Source organism: Harmonia axyridis, chromosome 1 (assembly GCF_914767665.1).
Source record: "Harmonia axyridis chromosome 1, icHarAxyr1.1, whole genome shotgun sequence".
Taxonomy (NCBI): Eukaryota; Metazoa; Arthropoda; class Insecta; order Coleoptera; family Coccinellidae; genus Harmonia; species Harmonia axyridis.
In genome coordinates, this window is record NC_059501.1 from 52,708,998 (window position 1) to 52,735,154 (window position 26,157).

The 26,157-nt window shown below is 32.4% G+C and overlaps 1 protein-coding gene across 1 annotated transcript; it reads right to left on the reverse strand.

Moving 5' to 3' along the window:
- Positions 1 to 1,876: 1,876 nt before the first annotated feature.
- On the reverse strand, positions 1,877 to 25,869 carry LOC123681890 (tubulin beta chain-like). The gene is made up of 3 exons (XM_045620241.1): positions 25,700 to 25,869; positions 8,213 to 8,321; positions 1,877 to 3,406 (listed from the first exon to the last, which is right to left on the reverse strand). Exons 1-3 carry the CDS (start codon positions 25,754 to 25,756, stop codon positions 2,211 to 2,213), a joined length of 1,362 nt encoding a protein of 453 aa, XP_045476197.1. The 5' UTR covers positions 25,757 to 25,869; the 3' UTR covers positions 1,877 to 2,210.
- Between the last annotated feature and the right edge of the window lie 288 nt (positions 25,870 to 26,157).

The following is a 26,157-nucleotide window of genomic DNA, read 5'->3' on the forward strand; positions in this document are numbered from 1 at the left end:
CTAAAAGAGTTTGAAGAAGATGATAATATGTCTAATCGATTCTTAGGGTCGCTGGACACTTGGGTCGTTGCGGCTCGGTCGCAGGTAGTTTTTCGCCGGTCTTGTGAACAGATGTGAAAATCTTTAATCTTCTTGTAGTCGGTGCAAATGTTGCACATATGTTGTAGATGTAGTTTCTCGTAGTCTGGTCTGGACTCAATTGAATCATTTGGACTTGGAACTTCATTCTCTTTTGCAGTCAGGCTATTAGCCTTTTACTGCTCAATCTCAATATAATTCACCTCTGGGGAGCTATTTTGATCTGCTCTAGCAGGTGGCAATATGCCACTTCAGAAGGCTTGTGTAAGTAATCATTACACAATCTCTGTGCCAGTAAGAGTTTGGCTTTAACACACACTTCCTATGGAAGTGCCATCTTATTTGGTCTTTTGTGTTTCCTAGGGGCTTTTTCATCATAGTCGCAAGCCTTCCTTATAAGAGGGTTTGCTTGATTTTTCATTTTATTGAAGGTCTTTACGCTCAGATCAATTAGATGGTCGTCTAGGAATGGTATATGCAGGTCTTCATGTATCCGTACGTTGCTGACAAACCATGGTGCATTTACGGCTCGTCTCAGGATCGTATTCTGCACGATTTGTAATTTTCTAATATTTCCCTGCTATCTTCATTGTTATTTTGCAGAGCTCGTTAAATTCCACTGTGTATTTTATGTTTGTTGGTTAATTAGATAATTTCAGGGAGCTGGTTTTTGGTCAAAATGCCACTGTTTTCATTCTACAATAAAAAAATTGCCAAGAGCCAATTTTATTGAGATCGAATAGGCACTCTCAACTAGTTATGAAAATACAAATAGGTACTAATATCATAGTATAAGGAATTCCTTATACTATGCTAATATGTACCTTCAAGAACTGTGTCTTTTCACTATAGAGTGTCGTACTTTCGAACAATTCAAGACGTGTTATGATGAAATCGACAAAAGTTCATTGATAAATTTGACAAAATGAATTCAAGTTCAAAATTACGATTTCATATGAAATTAAAAAAGATTTCTGAAAAGAATAACTTCAAGAACCCGCAGTTGGTAAGTATGAAAAAAATCGCTCAAGTATATCATATATCTAACACATTAAATTGAAAAAAATTCGAGAAATTTTTTATAATAAATGTTTGTTCTACAGAACCCTCAGCTGCCAATAACTTTTTCTAACGATATCAGTTTTTCTCACAGTAAATATCAATTTTCAGTTTTTTTATGTTTTACAGTTACTGGTATCAAATTTACTGTACCTATTCCTTCACTTCCTATTGTTAGATACAATATTTACAAAGACCTCACAATTTTCTGTGTATAATGTACCTACTTTATCAAAGATACCTCTAGTGAATGAGTGATAGTTTTAACATTTTTGGTCATACAAACCCAAATTTGAAATAGCCCAACAAAATTAGATCTCATTGAGTAAGATAAGTTAGGCAAAATAGGGTTGCGAAATTTCATTTTGCTGGGGCACCAAAATATCTGGCAGGGCCTAGATATACACATTTTCTGTGTTCATCTTATCAATATTTAATCAATATTTTTTAATCGCTTTACTCATAAGAAAAAATCAAATATCCAAACGTTTAATTGAAGCATCTACAGTTAAGAATTCTTCATCGAACAGAGACTTGAACTAAATCAATCAGTTCAAAGAAATTGATTGTTGTATAATAACTTATGACCACACTTTTCCCGAAACTAGTGGAGAGAAACGTAATTTGAGCAATAATTTTAATAAAAGAGAAAAAACACCCTTCCTGTGATTTTAGCCTATTTACTAATTTTGCCCTTATTCACAATTTTTCAATATATTATATTTGAATGAAAGAATACTCAGTTTCCATATTTATTTATTGCAAACATTGCGACAGTAGTAAATAAATAACTCAGCCCCAAAAAATCCATATTAAATTCAGTCTTCGTCATACATCCAATGATTTATAAAAAAACAAAAATTCAAGTCAATGAACAATCGAGAGTCGACTAGGGCTTCACTCTTATATCTAATATAGTTCTATATAAAAGTATGAAAAGTGTTTCTAAAAATTAATATTTCGGTATCAATAAATTATTCTCCTCTTAAAGTAATAAAGATATTTGAAAAATTGAAGACTAGTTTGCCACTTCTCCAAAGAAGAAAAAACAAAAGGAATCATTTGAAAAAAGTTCAACAGTTGAAATCATCTCCAGCGGGTTCTTCTTCAACTTCAAAGTCTTCATCAGCTGTCGCTTCTTGGTATTGTTGATATTCAGATACCAAATCATTCATGTTGGATTCAGCTTCAGTGAATTCCATTTCATCCATCCCTTCTCCAGTGTACCAATGTAAGAAAGCTTTTCTCCTAAACATGGCTGCGAACTGTTCTGAGATCCTTTTGAAGAGTTCTTGAATGGCGGTGGTGTTTCCAATAAATGTCGAGGACATTTTCAAACCAACTGGAGGAATATCACAAACAGCCGTTTTGACATTGTTCGGTATCCACTCAACGAAATAACTGCTATTTTTGTTCTGTACAGCTAACATTTGTTCATCAACCTCCTTCATCGACATTCTTCCTCTAAACACAGCAGCAACTGTCAAATATCGTCCGTGCCTTGGATCACAGGCAGCCATCATGTTTCTTGCATCGAACATTTGTTGGGTGAGCTCTGGCACCGTAAGAGCCCTATATTGTTGGTTACCACGGGATGTCAAAGGTGCGAAACCTGGCATGAAGAAATGAAGACGAGGGAATGGAACCATATTAACAGCTAATTTTCTGAGATCAGCATTGAGTTGACCAGGGAACCTCAAACATGTAGTAACACCGGACATAGTTAAAGATACTAGATGATTAAGATCCCCATAACTTGGATTTGGTACTTTCAAAGTTCTGAAGCAAATGTCATAAAGAGCTTCGTTATCGATACAATAGGTTTCATCAGTATTTTCTACCAGTTGATGAACAGAAAGGGTAGCATTATAGGGTTCTACGACAGTATCGGATACTTTAGGACTAGGCATTACAGAGTAGGTATTCATTATTCTATCTGGATATTCCTCTCTGATTTTAGAAATCAATAAGGTACCCATACCGGACCCGGTACCTCCACCAAGCGAATGGGTAAGTTGGAATCCTTGTAGGCAGTCACAATTTTCCGCTTCCTTCCTCACAACATCAAGGACAGCATCGACTAGCTCTGCGCCTTCTGTGTAATGACCTTTAGCCCAATTATTACCAGCTCCCGATTGTCCAAAAACGAAGTTGTCTGGTCTGAATAGTCTTCCGTAGATCCCAGAGCGTACTGAGTCCATCGTACCTGGTTCCAAATCCAAAAGAATGGCTCTTGGAACGTATTTGCCTCCATTGCTACGTGTTGCAACTGAAACAAGAATAAAATTATAAATTTTCTTCTTTCTTAACTGAATGAGCTAATGATTAACGAGTTGCATGTTAGTATTCGAAAATGGTATTTTTGATACTCTCTAGAGTACATTTGATGTACATGATGAATATTTATAAGGAATAAAATATTTCAGACTTATTTTAATTATTACATTGTTGATTCCATGAATTTTACGACATTTCTCAGTTTGACAAATTAACCAGAAGTATTTCCATTTTTATCTTATTTTTTATTATATTATCCCACTTTCATAGAATGTATTTTCATTTAGAGATCAGGAAGGAACAATATAAGTGAGAAAATAAAATATAAATCCATACATTTTTGTTATATTCCTCTCATGATTCATGGATAAAAATAACCTTAAACTATGAAATATTTGGTGTTCACAGTTGGATCATTGAGCAGTGACTCTTTAATTATTATTGATATTTTTCCTGTTTTTGGCGAATTAATAGTTGTTATACTTTCCTGTTGGTGTTTTATTGCGATTTATCACATAAATTTAAAAATTGCTGGATTTCAGACAGGTTTTTGAATAACTACTACCTATTTTTGTTGAATGAGTATCCTTATTGCATATGTTTACTCAGGGTGTTGCCGAGCGTTGACAATTCCTGAATTGGAGATACAAATGAAAATGAGAAATTCCTCGCATAATTTTAAATAAAAAAGGTCCTATATTCATAGGTTCGCAAGCGCTTTGTTTCTGCGATACAGGGTTGATATTTGATATTTTTTCTCAAAGCAACTGCATTCACAAGATATCTAATTGAAATTTGGAATACATATTCCAATTTGGATTTTACATCACTTGATATGTCATTTTTGATTTCAAGTCTACAGGGTGATATTTCTTTCTGGGACATTGCCCGTTTTTTCCTTCAGAACTTTTTTTGGTGGTAATTTATAACATGAAAAAAGAAACTTTGACCTAGTAGATTTTAAACTTGGTCTCTTGTAGTTTCTTCGTATCGGCTACCGATTTTGAGAAAAAAAATTGAAACAATTATCTCGAAATCCTCAGGAAAATCTGAATGATCATAAAAACCCCCGGTGAATTGCGCTCTCAAATTCAATGTGGGGGTTATATTTCAAAAGAAAATGAGAAAAGCTTTGACGTAAAAACTGGAACTTTTGAGCGCTTGTTGATTCATGCGTAAATAGCGAAAATGAGGCCTCCAAGAGCGCAATTTAAGCATGAATAAATGAGCTTAACATTAGTGCTTTCCCCATTTTCCTATTTACAAGAATAAGAAACCGATATTTCCTATTTAACCCATCACGAGAACATTAATTACTTATCATTTCAGACCAGGTTAGTAATATGATATTGAAACCTCTCGAATGTCTTCCTTCCTTCGAAAACATTCGCATATTCATGACAAAGTTTAGTAACCCTGCGATTTGGTGATTCATTCTGGACAATTGACGGTCTTCAAGATACTTCGTTTCCTGTTTAATTTTGGAAGTCAACATAATGCGTTTCTTGAATCACATTATTACACTGACAAGAATATAATAGATAGGAACTCGGTTTTTATACGTGTTCCTGAATGTCATCGAGGATAAAAAAAATCTTTAACTTTTGTTTTATTTATTTCAATAATACACCTCTGAAATCATTCAACGACAAGTTATTTCTTTGATCTTTTTGAATTATGTGATCTGAAGAATCAAAATCGAATAAAAAACTTCGTCCGTTCTTTAGCTTTTGCTATTGGCTTCCAGAGCTTTTCTCATAAACGACAAAAGCGATTTCCATGAAATCAGATATATCTTATTGATTCTGGCTGATCGAAAAATAAATTACTCGAAAAATGAGTAAGTACATAGAATTACGACATCCCAGACGTGTAATGCCATAATTAATACGTAAATAGTAATTTACGTAACAAGTCCGGAAAATAGGGTTTTTTTGGACGAATAGACAAAATTCCAGTGGAAGTCTGTGAGTCCAAAAAAACTATTTTTGGGCATGTTGCGTACAATATTTTTTCGGCAACCATGTAAAATAACACTATCGCTGCTACTTTCCATATTTTATTGCGATTGCGATAAAAAAACATGCAAATTTTTGACAACTAATTTCATATGAACTGTCAGCCGTTATCTTGGTTACTATGGATTCTATGATTCTTTTCCGGCCTAGTCCGGGAAGTACGTACTTTCCGGACTAGGCCGGGAAATGCTACTTTCTCAGAGAAAAAGCGTCCGGAAAGTGAACACTTTCCGGACGGTTGCCGAAAAAAAAATTTCATTCCAAAGCCCGAGCTCAATAGTTTCGGAATTTTTGAATATTACATTCTGAATATATTGAATGAGAAGCAATGTATTTTTGTAACTTTTTTTAATGGAATATAATCAGTATAAATCTATAGAAGAAAAAAATATTAGGAGCCTGTAGCGATCCTGGTACACCTGAGGATTCGAAAAATCATCGATTGGAGAATCGGCTCTCGTTGAAGAAACCCTCCCAATTTGGGAGCAGATTTGGTATTATTTACTTGAATTATGAAGGGATTTCTCAGGACAGGGGTGACTTATTTTGTCGGCATTGGCCATAAAACGTGACGTAGTGGTGATCCTTCTTCAAGGAACCCATATGGCAATTGAAGAATAACTCCGTGAAAGAAGATTTTTAGCAGATTTTGTATTGATAGATGGCTTATTGAGTTCTGTTTATGGTATGGCTTGTTATTTTGAAAAATCATTAGTAAGTGGTGGGTTGTTGAATTGGTCCGAAAATATTTTTTATTACTTTCAAATTTTATAATATTTTCGTCGTTAATATGTACAAACCTTTCAATACTCTTTGGACTATAACTTTCGATATGATTCTTTTTAATCCTTTATTGTGGTGATTCCAATTGTCATCATTTAATGTCGTAAAAAATGGAAACTGTAACTTTTATTACCCCTCTCTGGTTCTTTTCTTTTTTCTCACTTTTAAGAATGAAGGATTTTAATTGGATGAAGAAGGAGCCCTTCAATATAAAATATGTCAGGTTATTTTGTGAACAAATACATAAACCAATCATTACACCTATCCGGGGAGACAAAGCTTTTGCTGAGATTTTTATCTGATCTCTTGTATCATACGTTGAAAAGTATGATGCCACGTTCACCGCTCCTCTGCTAATAGTGAGATTTATCGGCACATGCTTCATTGTTTGAAATTAACAATTTTTTGAATTGCTCTTTTTATTGCTTATTAGTTATTATTCAATAATAAAACATTTATTATTATCAAGTATATTCAGCGTGTAATATTCAAAAATTCCTAAGGTATGAGCTAGGACTTTGCGGTGATGTTTTTTTACGTATGATCGTGGTAATACAAATCTGGAATTTCGTAATTCTATGTAGTCATTTTTGGAGTATATGACTGATATTGTCCTAATTTTCTCTAATTCTGTGGTTATTCCGTTCATTCTTCCACATCTTGTAGAACAAAATCGTGCGAGAACAAATCAGAAAAGCACAGTTTTCATGGTTATATTTTATTATTATATGTTGGTACTCCGAACTTTCCGCCACGGCTTCATCTGTCAATTCATCAATTTGCCTTATAGAAATCAGTTCTGCCAACCAACATTTTTCAATGCAAAAATCACTAAATGATATTTATGGAAATATTTCATTAATTTCAATAAATATTCAATGAATTAGAGAAAATAATGTATAATACCCGTATGTATAAAAACTCGCCAGTTCGTGGCTCGTTTTTTAATTTCGAACTCTTGGAAGAATATCAATGCCTTCTGCACTTGTATTATAAATAACTATTTTAATATTACTTGCTGAATATACGAATAATAAGCACTTAAGGAAAATATTTCATGAATGCATAGCCAACAGATCGAAAGAGAGATTGTTACATAATTTTTAAGAATTTCAATGAATTCAGGTATTCTATAATTTAAATATAAGACAAATTAATTTTGAATTTTTTTCCAGAAGAGGGTGAATAAACAACGCTCGTATTGAATTAAAATGAAAAACTGACAAAGAAGAATATTATACAGCCTGGCCCAAATAAAATCTGGATATTTCCGTTATTATGAGTTTTTCCGAAAAACGCTATTTGATCAAATGGTCAAATTTATGAACGAATTCTAAATGGTGAGATGTTGAAATTATTTATCATTCCTTCCGCTCAGTAAATTTTTATTCAATTATACTATCAACATTTTGTAGGTATGATCAAAGAACAAGCAATTATAACAATTTGAAGACCACACAAGAAGTGCTTCCATACAGTTAAATTTAAATTAAGGACCCTATTCTTCAGATTCCTAAGATTTTCTTCATTTTTAATACTTAATAAATCCTCATCAGTTATTGGAAGTGTTTTCAATCGTTTATTTGTGATTATTTCCGAACAATTCAAGTCAGCAGGGTTCATACTTCTACAGAGAGAATCATAAAAATGCTGAACAAAAAGCGAAAAATTTCAATTAACGAAATGGCAATTCAATCTAATTTTTGAATTCATGAACAATATTTTGAAGAGATATAAGTAAAAAGATTTCGAATTATCTTAATTTGTTATATTGGGCGTGCTTTTCTGATGATTAATTATTTTTGTGAATGATAAGGTCAGCACACACAACTGTAGTGGCGTGATTCAAATCCCAGACTTTCTGATGAGACAACAGCATATATAGTTACCAAAAAAATTGAATGTCTGTGGTAGGATTCAAGAAGGTGAATTTTATTTCAATCTACTTCAAGATCAAACGTATCTTCCAACGCATGATTATATTAATATGTATTTACCTGTAGCTTCATTGTAGTATACATTTATTCTTTCTAATTGCAATTCGCTATCTCCAGTGTAAATACCACTAGGGTCTATTCCATGTTCTTCAGAAATCACTTCCCAGAACTGAAAAAGAAAACATATTTTAGAACATCTAATTTGAAGTATATGTTGAAGGAAAATATAGTAAGTAGTAAGTCAGTGTATCGGGTGTTCCAAATTCGTTGTCTAGTGACAACAGAAAAAAATAGTGGCACATTTTCGGGCTCGATTTTTGAGAGAATTGATTTTCTCATGACTTCTTTATTACTGGGACAATAAACATGAAATATGCACATGCTATAGGCACATTTTTTTAGTATCGAATTTAGAATCGAATGGTTTTATCATTTGGTTTTTAATGCAATCACTTTTCAAGTTATAATACAAAGTTTTGTTTTTTCAAATATAAACCATACAAATTTCTGTTATTTATTAATTATGAGATCTCCTCACTAGACTAAGAATTTGGGACAACTAATACAATCAATCGAAATTAACAATGCCTTTCATAAATGCCCCTGAATTTTTCAGAAATTCCAAAGAAAATTGCGAAAAAGATTGAAAAAAAATTAAAAACAATAGGTAATGGTGGTCAGGAAGTTCTACCTATATGCATGTTCATCATGTGAAAAAAAATGACTATATATGTACTTTAATAATGTTTTATTTTCAATACGAACATATGAGCTATAGCCATATGAAACGCACTAGGAAAATAAAGCACAGTAAACTAACTTCATGTCAGATGAAGTTAAACCATCACGTGAGTAAGACAGACAGTTGTATCAACCCAGCGACCACAATAATTTAGAATCTCTTCAACAGATAATTCGAATAACTAGTACAATATTGTGAGTGTATGTACAACAAAGCGGTCATCCACTCAAATACTTGGTCAACGCTAGCATTGTGGAAAGTTGAAGAAGACTTCAAAAATGAAAATTACTCTCTTTTTTTTTTGTTCACGACGAATTTCTAGTGTTCACTACCTGACATATAGATAGAAGTGGACTAGCTTGAAATTCATAGAGGAGGTATGAACCAATTTTTTCAGGTAATTTTCACTGAAAATTAAATTTTTCAGCTTGTTTTGAAAAATTCGAGAATAACTATTTATCAAAATTCGTACAATAGTTCCTTTCAATCGTATAAGCTATATTACATACGAAATTAATTTCTAACGTCTATCAGAAGATGTTTATTTCAATGGTATAGCTATATATCAAATATAATAATATCAAAGCCGTAAGCTGGATTACCGTGAAAACTGTCTGAACATCTATATAATTGAAGCAGTAATTAGAGTCCTTCAGAATTTGTTGAGATGAAAATTAGTCCGGAATTATGTTTCATAATGACTCGTTAGGAGTTTGTTGAACTTTGGGGCACCTTAAGAGAGATGTCTTAAATATAGACGGCTAACTCTTAATTCAAGATGTTGGAAGACTGGCAAAATTGAAAGATGTTGTACGAGTTTCTCTCTGATTTCCAAAAACAAAAATACTCTATAAACCATTTGATATGATTCTTAAAAAATATCTAATGAAAGGAAGTGAACCAATTATATGATAATTTTGAAATGATGACAGTATTTTGAATGTTTGAAATTCACTTCTGCGCAATATCTGAACTACTCAAGTTCACCCCCATCTATTTCTTGAGTACTTCAGCTGGCACATCAAATATCTGAGAAAATTCATAATAAAATTAATAGTATCTAATAGATAGATAGTGTTATACAAATATACTGTTATATTCGCTACTTCTTCCATTTTGATGAGTAACCAGATCACTACCATAGCCATCAAAGGCATAAACAAAGTTTATTGCGCAAGGTGTTAGTGTTACTGGAAATTGGTTCATTTTCTATTACGAAATTCTTCATCTCAAATTATCCCAGAACCTGCATCTCTCAGGTTCAGGTAGAATATTAGGTCATCAGGGCGACTTAGGGAAATGGCTCTCTTCCGTGAATTTGGCTGAATTTTTGGTATGTAATAGTTCTTGGTTGCCTGATCAAAAATGTCCCTAACCATAAAGCTCAAAAATGAACAGTTTCCGAGATGTTTCCATTTTAGCGTTATTTGCTTATCAATCGGGGAGATTTCAATTACTTATTATGGTTGAGTCGGATTTGTATGTTCGGCGCCCAGAACCCGACTGAGAAATCGTCTTCTTCAGTTATATTAGGCTCCGCCATAGATAAAACGTTTCATACCCTGCTCAGCACTTGCTAGGATGAGATACAAAATCAATGTTCTTCCATACATCTTTTCATGCTACAAGATAACGCCAGAATAATTGACATTTTCGAGAAGCGATATATTTTGGGTATTTTTTAAAAGTAACCATAATAACTGACTTCGACTATATCTGATGTCCAATAAAATCAAATATGTTTTCCAAAATATTTGATAAATAAAAATATGAGGAATGCACTGACGTGAAGACAGGATCTTTTTACGGATAGTACTATCACGATAGTGTGTTAGTAATAGTAACTATCGCAGCAACTCTCACCATGTGAACTACTCGATAGTTACTATCGTGATGTCACACTATCACATTAGTACTATCGCGATAATTACTATACCTGTGAAAAAGAGCATTTAATTCATGCGCCAATTGTATCCTGGGAATCACATAACTGTATATAGATAGATATGTGGTCTTCAAGTTTCCATCAATCAACATTGAAATCCAAAAATATTATTGTATTATATTTACTTGCAAAATCTCAACTAGGTCTGATGCATCAGACCATATCAAACTTTGGGCAAAATTTCGTGTTGATAGTGTTATTAATCTCACGCAGAATATCGCAAAAAAAATTCCCAATAATTCTGTTACAACACATATGTGTTGTAACACTATCAACACGAAATTTTGCACAAAGTTTGATATGATTTTTCATGCACTCAATATAAGCGAGCGCTCAAAAATACTTTGTGATATTGATAATCAATAATATATTTTTATTAGCAAGAATTTTTTATTTTGTTGACGCAGGAGGTCTCTTAAATGAAATATTAACTGAATTATTTCGTTCCCTTTTATTATCATGTCCTGCATTCTTAGTTCCAGAAATAGTTCAATCGGAAATCAATAAGGCCTCAACACAAAGTGACGGCCATGTCCTAGGACAATGACTCGAAGAGTAATCGATTTTTACCACTAATATTCATGAATCATGTATGAATATGTACGGTAATTTTCTGATATTATGTTACGATTATATTGAGGTGAACAACATACATAAATATAGGAAGAAGAATCAATAAAAGTTGATGTCAATATCTCAGGAAGTTTCCTGGCAAAATTGAAGGTAGGATGAAATAAAAGTTTCAAACTATATTCAACTTTTCTTCTTTCCTTTCTCACTCCTTGAATATTATATTATGCTAAAATATAGTTTTTTCACTTAATATTCAAACAAGGTCTCTAAGTAGTGCTCGAACTTGACTTCATGCACTCGTTTTGAGGAATTCGTTGTGATATTTTATTCTATCAATCGAATCAGCAAAATCCAAACAAACGAATACAACGTAGTACAGATATTTTTGATTATTTCGCTTTGATCCGTTAGTCAAAAACCGGCTCGGAGGAGCATTCACAGTTAGTGATTTCGATGGCTAGTGACGTGACATTGGATTTGCTGCTGAGAAGCGTGTGCCAAGTGGTTATGGCTATTTCCCATGATAGCTGATGATTTATGTCTATCCGAAGTAGTATGATAGCTATACATTAACCAGAAAGACAACGTGAAAAGCATGCCTTGGTGGTCTCATTAACATGATTTCTGAAATGACTAACTAGTTCACTGTTCACTTTGCACCAAATCCTCCTTATACCCTGGCATTGTTTTACTTGTGAATGTAATCCTTCCATTCATACAGAAATCCAAAAATTATTCTTTCTGGTGTCATCAAGTATACAATGGATATACTTGTCCTTCCAAAACACTGACGATAAAGTTATCAATAGTAGGTATAACATAATACTATTACTAATAATGTAATATGGAAGAGAGAATTTTGGCAGCGAGACTAAATGTTTGAAGGCAACCGTAGTGAAGCTTATAGTTACAGTTGTATCACAAAAAGTGCTTTCCTCTGAATAAAACAAGTTATTATTTCCGCAAGCAACCCCCAAGCAATATAATTGAGAGAATTTCTCGAAAAAAATTCTAACTCAGCAGATTTAAAATGATCCAAAATACATTTGCGAGGTAACTAGTTTCGTAGCTGTCATGGCGACAAAAACTGAAAATTCAACATAATAAAGGCCATAGTCGTTCGAAGTAACAGGCACCTAGTGGTTTAGCTACATGAGTTTTTACGGTTGTTGTCTATGGTTTGCCAGTTAAGAATGTCATATTGTGCTGACATCTCTGTTCAGTAAGGTTAGGAAACCCATCATGAATCGTTTGATGCCAGAACAACGTTTCCAAATTGTGAAAATTTTCTTTAAAAAAAATTGATCTATTCGCGAAGTTCCTAGAGCACAGCACTTCGTCCATTTTACGGTCAACATAATCGGTCTAGTGAGCAAACAATTCGTGCAGTTATTGATCGTTTTTGCACTAATTTTACTCTTCCCGATTCAAAACCATCCACCAAACAAAAAAGTTTGCGTACCGAAGAAAATATTTCTGCTCAGTAGCGCGCGAAGTGTTGAAGAAGACGCCGAAATGTTCATACGTTGCCATTCCCAACTTGTTGGTCTTTCTCCTTCGGAAACATGGAAAATTTTTACTAAGGATTCCGGCTAACATGCCTATAAAATACAGCTCGTGCAAGAATTAAAGTCAAATGACCATCGTTTACATCGCATTTTTGCTAATTCGGCTAATTTCAAACTGGTCAAAGACGAACATTTTTTCATAAAGGTCTTTGTTAATTGTCATTGATTTATGCCGATAAACCAGCAACTCCTGAAGCATTGGAAGCCAATATTCAAGACAAGACAACATTTTTTTTTTCAGCCAGGAATGGTCTCAAACGATGAGGTTGGACTCACTGATGATGAATTGGACCTTTAATTCGGTTCTGTCCGTCCGGCCAATTTATACAATATGATAGTAGGATCCAGAAACTTTCAATGTTGAATTTTAGAAGAATATAAAAAAATTATATAGGTATATACAGAATAAGGATTTCAAGCTCTCATGAAATAGTAGATGAATTAATATTCAAAAAACAACAACTAAAACTGTTCAAATTTGTGGACCCATTTCAACTACATAACACATTTGTGTGTTGTAATTGTATTTCACAAATGAGAGACAAAATTTTATAAAATAAAGAAAATTAATTAATGAGATCAATATTTTTCCATGGTTTTCAATAGTTCAATGATTTCGATGTTAGTGGTATATATAAACTATTCTGTGACGAATGCCCTGCCTTTTATATATGTAGGTTAAACTGGTCATTCTCTGAAAGTTAGGATTGAACACAAGGAGTCGATTCTTCAAAAGAAATCCATTTGTGGCTTCTCCATTACTTGATGATTACTTGTAATTATTTCATAGATTTCAATAAGATTTATACGATGGCAAAAAAAAAGCAATTGGATCTGTTTCTAGATATATAAACATAAAAAAAAATTGTAATTGGGAAAGATAAATTATTGGAACTCCGCTTTGCTCCAGTTTCAACATTTGTCATTTGATGTTTATTTGTACTGTCTTATATGTATGTACTTTACAGTTACAGTCAATTGTTTCAGTTTCCACGCTCTTCTCTATAGGAGATTTTTCATTTAAGTTTGAGTCACGTTTCGACAAACACTTATTAAAAATCCCTTAGACAATAGTGTGGTTGTTTTAGTTTTCAATAGGTATAATTCTACAAACAGAATTGGAATAACATCAAATTTAGATACATTCATTGAAATAATTTAATTACATATTTGGATATCGAGTGACATTACAAAAATCGTAGCATAAAAACTTTTCAGCTTTTTAATAGTGAACAAAAACTCTTCTATGAAAAGTTGGACATTGCATTCCGAAAAATAACCTGCGAATTAGAAGAACCAGACCAATATAATAATAATTCACCTGGAACGTAGCTCTGGTTCATTTTATGCAAAAGTCGCCAGACCATAACGTATACGATTTTTGGGTGATTTCAGGTGGCTGGTTGGTTTTTACTTTTCAGACGTATCACTCGAGCATGAGAATTATTATTCTGACGAATGAAATGTTAGGATTGAATATTTCCCGCGGTGTATCATTTAATAGATCATTGCCCCACAGGATGCTTATTAGTTCATTATTTCTAGAATTCGTAGTTATTATGGAAAACTGTTATTACGTATAGAAAACGAATACATTCACGCAGTAATTTTCCTTCGAAAAAAGATCATTTGTTTATGGATCCATTTAATTTATTCGCATTTCCCAATGAAATTTAATGAAGGAAGCTTATGACTTAAATGCCACGATAAAAATGTTTCACTCAAAAACAAATATCCAACAACCATCATGCCGATTTTATTGTTTTCCCAAAAACCAAATTACCACGCAGTTCACATTAAACAAAGAATAGAGCGCTGCAAGTACTTTAGAGGATCTTAAAAATGCGTTTGAAAAATGTTTTTATGCTTGGATTATTATTCAGGCATATTTTGAAGGCGAGATAATTAATTTGGAAGAATCATACATATTTTTGTTTAGTTTATACAGGGTGTTTAAGAAAGATGCGGAAATATCAGAGGGGGTGATTGCCCAGCTCATTTTATACAGAAAAGTTCCTATAAACATAGGTGAACAAACGTTTCGTTACCGATCTACAGCGTGTTAAAGTTTAATTAAAAAAAAATAATAAAATTAGATTTTTCCAAAACGGCGTGGTATATGATGAAATATTAGACGTGTTAATAGCTGTGGGAGAAACATATTTTGCAATACAGCACGTTGCTTCAGTCGTACCAGTGGCGCGCGTATTGGCACGTCACAGGCTATTTTTTAAGAAAAAAAAATAAGAATATGTTTTTATTCTTTGTTCATTTGTGAAGAAAAAAGATCTCTCAACTTTTTATCGTACGACGTACCGTTTTTTACTAAAAAGAAAAGATTTTAGTCGATGTTCATTAATTACAGCGGTGTACTGTTTTTTCTTGAAAACTAGCCTGTGACGTGCCAATACGCGCGCTATTGGTACGACTGAAGCATCGTGTTGTATTGCAAAGTATAATTTATTTATATAAAATGACCTGGGCAATCATCCCCTTTAATATTGCCGCATATTTTTAAACACCCTGTATATTTCCGTTTCTTTTTTGATATTGAAAAAATTATCGATAAATCTCAACCTCAGGAATAAGAATTAAATCTCTTCAGGTTCAGAGCATACACTGTTTGCTCTTAAGCTTTTCTTCGTTATATTCCAATTGGTTTTCATCTATCCTCCAAGTCTACCCAAATAGAACATTTAATTTTGACTTGCCACTGTTTCTTTTTTCTTAGAATGGACAAAAATATCCAGCAGTTCACATAAGCTTTAGGGGTTTATTTGGATTATTTTAAGCAGCATTGAGGAAGGAGGCAGATGAGATGCATTTGTCAAACTATTTATATTTATCTTGACTTTCTTATAAATAATACACAAATGTTCAACCGTAGCTCCAACGGAAACCGCGATGAGTCAAATGTTGCAAGTTGAAGTAGTTACTCAGTGTTGCCAAATATAATTAGGAATTATAATATTATGCAGTTTTTCTTGAAGTTCTTTAAAATGTGAAAGATTCGAAATATCAGTTGTTGTATCAATTTTTTCAAAATTAAACTTTTATTTTCACCCGAAATTCTACTTATCGAGAACCATTAGGTATGGGATCTGAAACTTGTTCAAACTGATAGAAAGGTTCAATCGGTCCAATATTTAAAATTCACTCATAAGGAAATGAGTACAATTATTTCGAACCACTATATTCACGAAACTCTTAGTTGGATACTATCCATCAACTTACTAAAATGTAATATTTAACATCCGACCCTATCCTGAAAGTTTCTACAGGTTGGACTGCATCGAAGTTGAGAACGGATTCATCATCAGTGAATCAAAATTCGATAAAATAATTGTTGTGTAATCCATAAATAAATTTAAGCGGCAATAAAGTGTTTTACTTTTTGATCATATTTATGTCCGTCAAGTAGAAACCGAAACAATCAAGAATTTGTTCAAAAATACCTAATTTGTATTCATTTGCACCGTAATCAGCTGTAAAATCATTGAATGCTGATATACATATACATATAATTTTCTCTTTCTCTAATTCCCAATATGCATACAACATATTTGCTCCATTCTCTTGAAAACCCCCCTCTTAAAGTGATTTCAAGATTATATTAAAAGTATAGAATTCAAATAAAATTCCCTGTTTCATAACCATATTTATTACGAGTAGAGCTTTGTGGTCTGCAAATATCTACGGACGCATGTAGTAGTGATAAGGATCGTTGTAACATTGAAAACAGTTAAATGATAACTGATAATATCAGCATTATATTCAAAGGGAAATTCATGATTCCGAAGCTAATTGGCTCGAGCCTTACATTAAAAAATATTGAATAATGTACAGGGTGGGCCAAATTGGACACTTTTAAAGGGAAATTACTAGATAGACGAAAACTGATGTCGGTGTTTGACGGACAATTTTCGTGAGGAACTCATTGGTTAAAACCGCAACTTCAAAGCTATTACCGTTACCATAGTTACAGAAATTTTTCATTTCTGTAAAAACATGTTTGTAGCAACTTTCGCAAACTGATATTTTTTGAGATATCGCAATGAAATTTTTTTCAAATGGGCACCCGGTATATTTTTTCATATTTCGATAGTGCTTAAAATTGCTAAATATTATAAAGAAAAGTTAATCAAAAATAACAAGAAACAAAGAATTCGCCCAAATGAGGTGTTCAAAGTGTCGACCGCATTCTCATTGAAGCACATGCGGTACCTTTTCTGAATATTTTTTGCTGAATTTATGAGTTCAATGGAAGTAAGAAAAGCAAAAACATGATGATCGTCGTTTTATAAGTTTTATGGAGTTGCGATTTTTGCCAATGAGTTTCTCATAACAATTGGCCTCAAGACACCGACATCAGTTTTCGTATTACTAGTATAGATAGAAATACGACTTATTCTTCAAGTGTCCCATTTGGCCCAACCTATACAACGATTAGCACTGCACGTTTAAAATTTCATATTTTTCAAAATTAGATTCCTCCATTTTTTTCCAACTGATTTTTGTACCGAATTTCATGCGAAAAGCTTCTATTGTTTCCTAGTGAAGCTTTTGAAGACAGACGAACAGGTTTTTAGGTTTATTATTCAATTGCTATACCGTTTTGAGCGTCTAAGCTCAATACGATTCATTCATTTTCAAAGAAAATTATCAGATACGGAATTTTCAAACAAATCTTGTTTCAAAAACACAACAACCCACAAGCATTAAATTGAAAACAACATATAGAACCAATCGATAATTGAATCATTGAACCCTTTTAGATCACGGGATTTGATTTCCCTATGATTGAATGGAATCCAAACATCTTTGTCCTGTCCCTCGTGGTCATGTGACCAAGGGCTTAATCTTTTTCTTTCTAAGGTTGGAGGCAATGCTCTGCACCGCACGGCCGCTCAAGGGCGCATCTGAGTATTATTCGATCATTGATATGATCATCATAATCACAGAATTTCCAAATAAGAGCGGAGGCTACGAGGCATGGGTACCACCTACCTGAGGCCGCGGAGGACTCAAACACCCTAACGTAAAGTATGAAATCTGTTCCAAATAAACGAGGTAAGTCCATTTGTCCATTTATATTACATATGCAAATGCGGTATTATATTTATTCCAAGAAGGAAGCATCCACATTCTACTGGTAATAACCCATAATCATAGAAAATACCCACATCTATAACCTTCGACTGCAAGTAACAACAATTATAATATTCTACCCTCATCATATAAATTTATCAATCATATGGCTGTATCTTGGACATGATATTCATAACATGCTTTATCTGTTGACACAGTGCTTTGTTGAACAAACAACGGTGAGTCAAACAACGGGGCAAAATGAAGATTTTACTGATAATTTTTCGATTCATAATTCATTACGAACGTTATATTGAAATGCAATTTTATGGACGTGTTTTTTCATCATCTTTCCATAATACCTCCGAAAAAAGTGGTTGAATGCACGTCTATCCTTGATTGTGAATGAATGATAGATGATACTTGTAGGGATCTGAAATTACTTCTTTTATATGGAATTTACCAGACACAATATTCCTAAAAATGATCTGAGTTAATGATTATGGAAATGCTATGAGTATTGACTTAATTTCCAAAACAATTTACGATTAATTTCTACTAGTAAACCTTTGAATCGTCCGAAATGAAAATATTTCCACCCTTTGTGAAATTTTCACCATTTGGAACGGTTAATTTTTCTCATAAATTTCTCAATATAAAAATATCTTTGAATGAGTTTCATTAGTGTAAGGTTTGAACCCGAGGTTACATATGTTGCATATACTAAATAAAGCATGAAATTTTCAGAAAAATGTGTTGAAAAAACAATTTTTCAATATTATCATGTTAGTATACATTTTTATGATGTTCTGTTTTTCAGATTTTGAAGAACAATTGTTTTTCGATATGATTATTTAATTCTTAGGCGTTGAAATATTTGGAATATTCAGCAAGAGACATGATGATAATGAAATAAAATTATTACCTACAGTTATTTCCCCTAATTATTACTAAGTTTATTATTAGAATATTTTCAATGCTTCTGAGTATTTCGGAATTATGAGAAGAGGGATGTGTACGATATAATTGATTATAGAGTTTTTGAGAGGAGTAGGTAGGTCTTCACTTTTTGCTATTTACAATTTCAGAACATTAGACTAGAGGTAAAGAATCATATCTTGGAGAATTTGAATAAAATATGTTAGTGTATTGATTGAAAATTCGGGAAAAGTACTAATTCGTTCATTAATACTCATATTGTGTTATATGAGATTTGATTTATTATGATGTAATTGTTGTCGGTTATTCCACATAGATGTGGATTTCTGATGGAATTATTCAAATGAATTGAGTTTGACATAAACAAACTAAATTTCAACCTAACACGATCATTATGAAATTTTGTATCGAGCTTGAAATTTGACAGAAATTTAATCTATAGAAATTCAACTGCAAGAATACGACTGTCATTCCACTGCTATTTGCGGCATACGCCAACATAGTGGTCACCAATGTAAAAAATGAACTGAATATAAATAATAATTAACTGAATATAATTGATGAATTAAAAAATTATCCACAAAATTAGTAGAAACGAAAAAATAAAGAAATTTAGATGGATATTATGGAATCATTCCAAAAGTAGACCCTTGTGACGTTTTATTTTTATCTCAACCCATCTGGGGTATGAATATGTTTCAGATATATTACAACAAGAAGAATGTTATGAAATTTAATGATCTAGGTAGCTCTCATTTCTCAGAAATAATTCAACGTTAGGAAACTTTACTCATATTTTATGTACAAAGTATACTTTAATAATAAAACTCTTTTTAAGAATTTAATTTTATGCTAATCAAAACATTCGACTGAAATATACTACTGTCATCACTAATCAATTCACATGCACACCCCGACCAATGTTTCTTGTCAACGAAATAAGAAGATTTCCTTTATTGTGGAGAAGAAACTCAGATGGTTATTTCACGGACAAAATTGTGCAGATTTTACCGAGGATTTTACTCTGAAAAGTCTCGAGTCTTGTGCAGTGAATTTCAATTTTGGCCGACTAGTATTTAATCCACCACAGTCTAACATAACCGTTTGAGAATTCATTGCACTAAAAAATCTGCAAATAATACACACTTGGTCAAAATAATGCGCCTTAATTCTTCAAGAATAATGGCTTAACAAAATTATATCAGAATGTTAAAATTTAGATTTGAAAGGTTCAATGAATTAGAATAATTTGAACGACAACGAATTAAATTATATTCTTCTTCACTAAATAAGATCGAGACAAAAAAGTTTATTTCTTAGTGATGCTGTTTCCTAGCTTAATAGCTAGGAAACCTCATAATTCGCTATTTGCTTTCAAGACAAGAATTACCTTCGACCTTCAGTAAAGAGTAGCCTCATTTTTGATTCAGTTTATAGTACCAGTTGAAATAATAAAACCTTAAATGAAGCGGTCTTCAATTAGTCTGATGCAAATCTTCATTTTATGGTTAATCCATTTGAAATTACGACTAGAAAGAACCATATGCGATGTGGATTATTTTTATTCGCTAGAAACCTTATTTGGTGGTAATTCTAAAGATCTTGTTTCTTGGGGAAATTGCAAAGAAAACTATACTATACAGTGGAGACGTACTGAGGATCTGAATACCAAATATTTCTCTAATAGACATAAAATTTAGAAACATGAAATTTTCTATAGAATTCTTCCAAAAATTCTATGATATATAATATTCCATCTTTATACGAAAAGTAATATCAATAATTAATTATTTGGAATTAAATATAGTGTTATGCTAAATTCAGATTGAAAACCGAATTCTTATAATTAAGCCACATATGAAATTTATGCCTCTTTGCATTACAGGGAGAACTGGAAATCATTGGTCTGAAAATGAGGAAAACAGTTACCAAAGTTCAGGAGAATTTCAGCGCTCGTTCCTTTATGCGCTCATTTCGTCCTTGAGGACCACATAACTGTTTATAGATAGGTATAGGTAAATGAGATGTGATTTTGTCGTCGGTTAGTTTATCTGGATAACTGTTCTGATTATGCATTGCTCTTGATATTCAACATGAAAGCTTAATTGTTATTTTATATCAAAATCCAGCTCCGTTGGTTTTGTTGTCATGGAAATGTAGAGTAGTACCGACACAGTAATCAATATGAAATTTGCTGGACATTTTACAACATTATTTCATTTCGATCGATAGTTTTCAAATTATTGGGAACACAATATTTCAAACGTCAATATTCATAGATTTGAAGCTAGCCTGAAAATTTCAAGTTTCTAGGTTCTTCCGTTCAGACCGAATGGACTAACAGGATTGAATTTGAGGACGATATGTTAAGAAAGCGATTGCTCAAAAAATCAAATGCTTCATTTCTCAGATTTTAATTATGAATATAATCATACATAATGTTGATAAACATTTGTGGAATTCCATGAATGATGTAGGTACTCGTACACCAAATAATCAAATCAGTGGGAAATTTGGCACTGTGCGCCAATGTTAGTCATACAATTGTTACTGGGGATGACTAAATTTACATAGTTTTCCGTTGAGGTTTTGTTGGAATAATCAAGGTCAATATTTTTTCTTATCATATCAGGAGAATGACTAATTATGTGAAGCTAGCGCCTTAAAATTTCTAGAAAAGTTCTTATGCAATTCTCAGTTAGTCTATCACAAACTTGTTTCCATTATTAATTAAATCAAATATTTCTCCCCATCGAATAGGAAAAACCGAAAAAATATTCTATTAATAATACTAATAAATCCATCTAGGAATTTCAACGTTTTAATAAAGTGATTCATTCTTCCTGAGAATTGGGGGACTAAATGTGAATTGCCTTATTATTGCAAACACAATACGTATCTTATCACCTTCAGAACGCTATAAGATTTCTTGCTACGAATACAGAACAAGGGAACTATATTTAGTGCAAAATTTATTCTATGGAAAAGGAAAATCAATTTGATGGTCTAAATACTCTAAATGAATTAAGGTCTTTCAATAAAAGGTGAAACACTGTCAGATAATAGGTCATTGAAGGAAAGAAAATTAAAAGTCTATTTGGCGTGTAGTGCATTTCTCGAAAACTACACCCAGATCCAAAAAAAGTCTGTATTTGATAAATTTTGAAATTATGAATTTTTCTTATTTTCTACTCGATTTTCAAAATTTTTCAAGTAAACTGTAGGTAAAATTAATAATTTCAACTTGTCACTATACAGGGTTAATAAGAAGTTTGTTGTTGAACCCTAATTATTAAACATCCTGTGGAATAATTTCGTGAGAACCATCATTCCTTCTCAACATTTTGTTTCTTGATTCATGTCTTCAAGTGCACTAGATCATTTTCAAGAGACAAATAAACAGTTAACCCAATTCAAGGAGATATGGCTTTGCTCTTTGTGTCATAATGTCAGTGCGGAAGCTCAGTTTATGAGTCTATCAATGAGAAGGAAACAATATGTTACAAATATACTAATGCTATTAAAGCCATGAACCAAAAATCAAAATATTGTAAAAAATTTGACTACGAGATTATTCCACAGGATGTTTCAAAATTAGACTTTAACAACAAACTTCTGATTAACCCTGTATAGTGACTAATAAGCTAGCACTTGACTAAAGATTGAAAATGAAAATTGAAATTAATTATTTCATCTACAGTTTTCTGAAAAAAATTTAAAAATTGAGCAAATAATAAGAAAACTATGAGATTTCAAATTCTACTAAATATCAACTTGTTGCATTTTTTTGCACCTTAGTGTATGAGAGATACTTGTAACAATTTTATACTGAGTTTGGTTTTAAAGTGGATAAAAAATTTAAATTTAAACAATAAACATTTAAAAAAAAGTACCCAAGTATAAATTAGAACTAACTTTTTTCACTGGATACCGTCTCCATCTTCGGCATTGTCAATTGTTCAACCAAGTATCGACAAATGGCATCAATAAATATACATTTAAAATTTAATTATGAATGTCCGCATCCTCTGAATCTGAAACCACGAAATTTCAGATGGGGCATATTTCCTCAAATAGTTATTATTCGTATCTCCAACTTCCGTTAATGAATCATTATGTTTGCGTTGGAGATTTCCTTTTCTACAATTAGACGCATCATGCCAGCATTTATTGAAGATGTAATTATTTCATTTTAATATGTAGCATCATTAGCTCATCATAACTGATTTTTATGCCATATCAAATAGGAATAAAATTAAACTATAGACGTATATTATAATGATTTAAAAAAATAACAAATCCGAATTGTGTAAATTAAAATTATGTGTTGTTAATTACCAACAATTTATAAATTTATTTATAAATTTATACCACTAATAAATATGAAACTTTCGCAAAAAATAATATCGTTTGTTCTTTACCAAGATCAAGATGACCCTGAAAAGGCAATCGATTCAGTAAATATTTTATTAGAACAAGATCAATGTCTATGAAGTAGGTAGTTATCCAAAGAAATGGGATCAGCAAAAATCATAGCGGCATAATACTCGCATACCATAAGAATACTGCTTAATTGGCGCTCGATTTCATGTGAGAAAATGAGGTGACTTGAACCACTAATTGAATGAATAAGTACCTCGCTTACTCGGATTAGATCCATCGTGTGCGTCTAGGTCTAGATCGTATTTATGTTCGAAGCGAAATGGTTCATAAAAATGGGCAATTAATATACTCTATTTCTCACTCACAAATTGACATCTAGAATTTTATTTTCATCATTAATCGATAATACTGAATGAATCAATGTTAAGTTTGAACTTTTGAGAATGATTTCTGAAAAAACTGTTGAGCAGAATAAGGAAGGATGAAGCAATATTTGAAAAAAAAATTCAATTATTAAAATTATTTCTAATGACGGCAAATGAAAATTGCGATAAAAACCAATTCAAAAACAATATGTGTACTACACATAATTAAATATATAAAATTTGTTATTCTAGAAAATATACAGGTTGTGTATTTGACTTGTACATATATTTCAACCGAAGATTACTGAGGTCAAAGGAAACACCTTTTTCCTTTACCATTTTTTCCGATTCGGCTCGGTTGAAAAGATACAAGCTGCTGAAAATTCATAAAAATGTAAATTTTAGTAATATCTCGCAAATGGAATGTAATCGAAGGAAATGATATTCGGAATATAGTTTTTTATTGAAGTGATGAATATTTTCCAAACATAAAATTCCATCAAAGTCCGGTCAACTCCAGAATGCCCGCTATACTGAGTGAGCAAAAAATATCGAATTGGAAAAAATAGTAAAGGAAAAAATTGTTTCTTTTGACTTTAGGAATCTTCGGTTGACATATATGTACAAGTCAAAGACTAACCCTGAATATTATCAGGGAATCGGTTCAGTACAAGCTGAAAAATCATCAAATATCCCTAGTTTATATTTTTACCATGAATTCTGTTGGTTACAAAATGTTATAGAAATAATGGAAACTTCGAAAACAGTCGACTATTTTGAAATAGTTCAGTCCTTGTTAAAGTTAGAGTGCATATAAGGAGTAAGCATGTACTTATTTCTAACTGCAAGTCTAACCATTCAGTGTGAAAAATGAAAATCCTGCAATATAATGTCTCCATTCATCGTAGTTGTACTTAAATGAACGGAAAATAGTGTCTTGATATTGGCGACTATAAAATTTTTTTCATTTTTTTTTTCTAGACTATCTGAAACTTGAATTATAGACTTTTTTCAAGGATAAATCTAAAATGTTGGTATATAATATACAAATTTGAAGAATATAACGCAAAAACAGAAAGTGAAATACAAAAATACAAAATGAAAATTCAGAAAGTGAAATACAAAATAAAAATTGTTTAGACACACATCAGGTTCATAATTGAAGCAGTTGAAACCTGATGAAACTGCCGTCAAACAAAACAATTGTTTTTCTAATGAATATTATGGGAGTTAAAGTTTTTGAGTGCTCGTTCCCCGAACGGAGCCCTTCATAATTTCGTCACGATGTCTAATTTTTCAGAATTTTGGGCCGGGAAATTCTCAAACTTAAAAATCGAGTCACTAGTAATCAATCCGAAGTAAAATTCAGCCGTCCAGCAAGGCACGTCCGTGAACACGATAAGTCATCAATAAAAGATCATAGAAACTTGAAATTATCGGGGTTAGTTTATGGACAAAATCCGACTAGGAGTTCCGGCTACTACTATTTGAAATTCTACATTCTTGATTATTTCAAAACAATGGTTTAATGGGGATGACATTTTGCATTCAGTTGTAGAAGAAGAGTTTAAACGGGGTGCAGAATTGTTTGTTGATCGCGCCACCAGGACCGATGAAAATCCTAGAAGAATAGCGAAAAGGAATGCCTTAAAAATAATTTGTTTGAATATGTAAAATGATCAGCCCAATGTTCATGCCAATTACCAGGAGGTTCATTTCATCATAACTCCTGATCTAGATGAAATATCCGACAAAATGATCTCTCACATAATATATTACAACGGTTCTGTGGTCTCCAACGGTGCATGAATGAAAGAGCGCTGAAAATCTCCTGACATCAACTCAATGATTTCCCGAAGTATAAAATACATAAATATAAAGCGATTAAATATTTGAAAAGTAACATTTTTGGGTGAATACATTCAAAATTAATTTTTCCCCTACCTTAGCTCCAACTTGATTTCCACACTGACCAGCCTGGAGATGTACAATTTCCCTCATGGTGTGATTCTAAGTGGCAGTTCTAGATTAGCAGATAGGAGTTGGTGGCTACCGAGCTGTCAGGATGGTTACTGTCACAATCACAGGCACCACGCCGCAAGCAACAAACCGTTTGCTGGATTCCCTTTCCTTCCACCACTATCTCTCGGGTTATATTCCGACGACAACGTTTACGAACTCATCGTTGAGATGTTATACATGTTTCATTCTAATACAAGGTATTGAATTATGAGAATAGTTCAAATAAATAAATTATTGAATACCTACTATTCATTCAATAATACAAAATTTCATTCATCGGAATATAGTCAGAATAAACTGTTTAATATAATTTTTTCCTTGAAAATTCTTCTACTGTATATGTTTCAACAAGTGTTTTTCGAATTCCATATATGTATCAG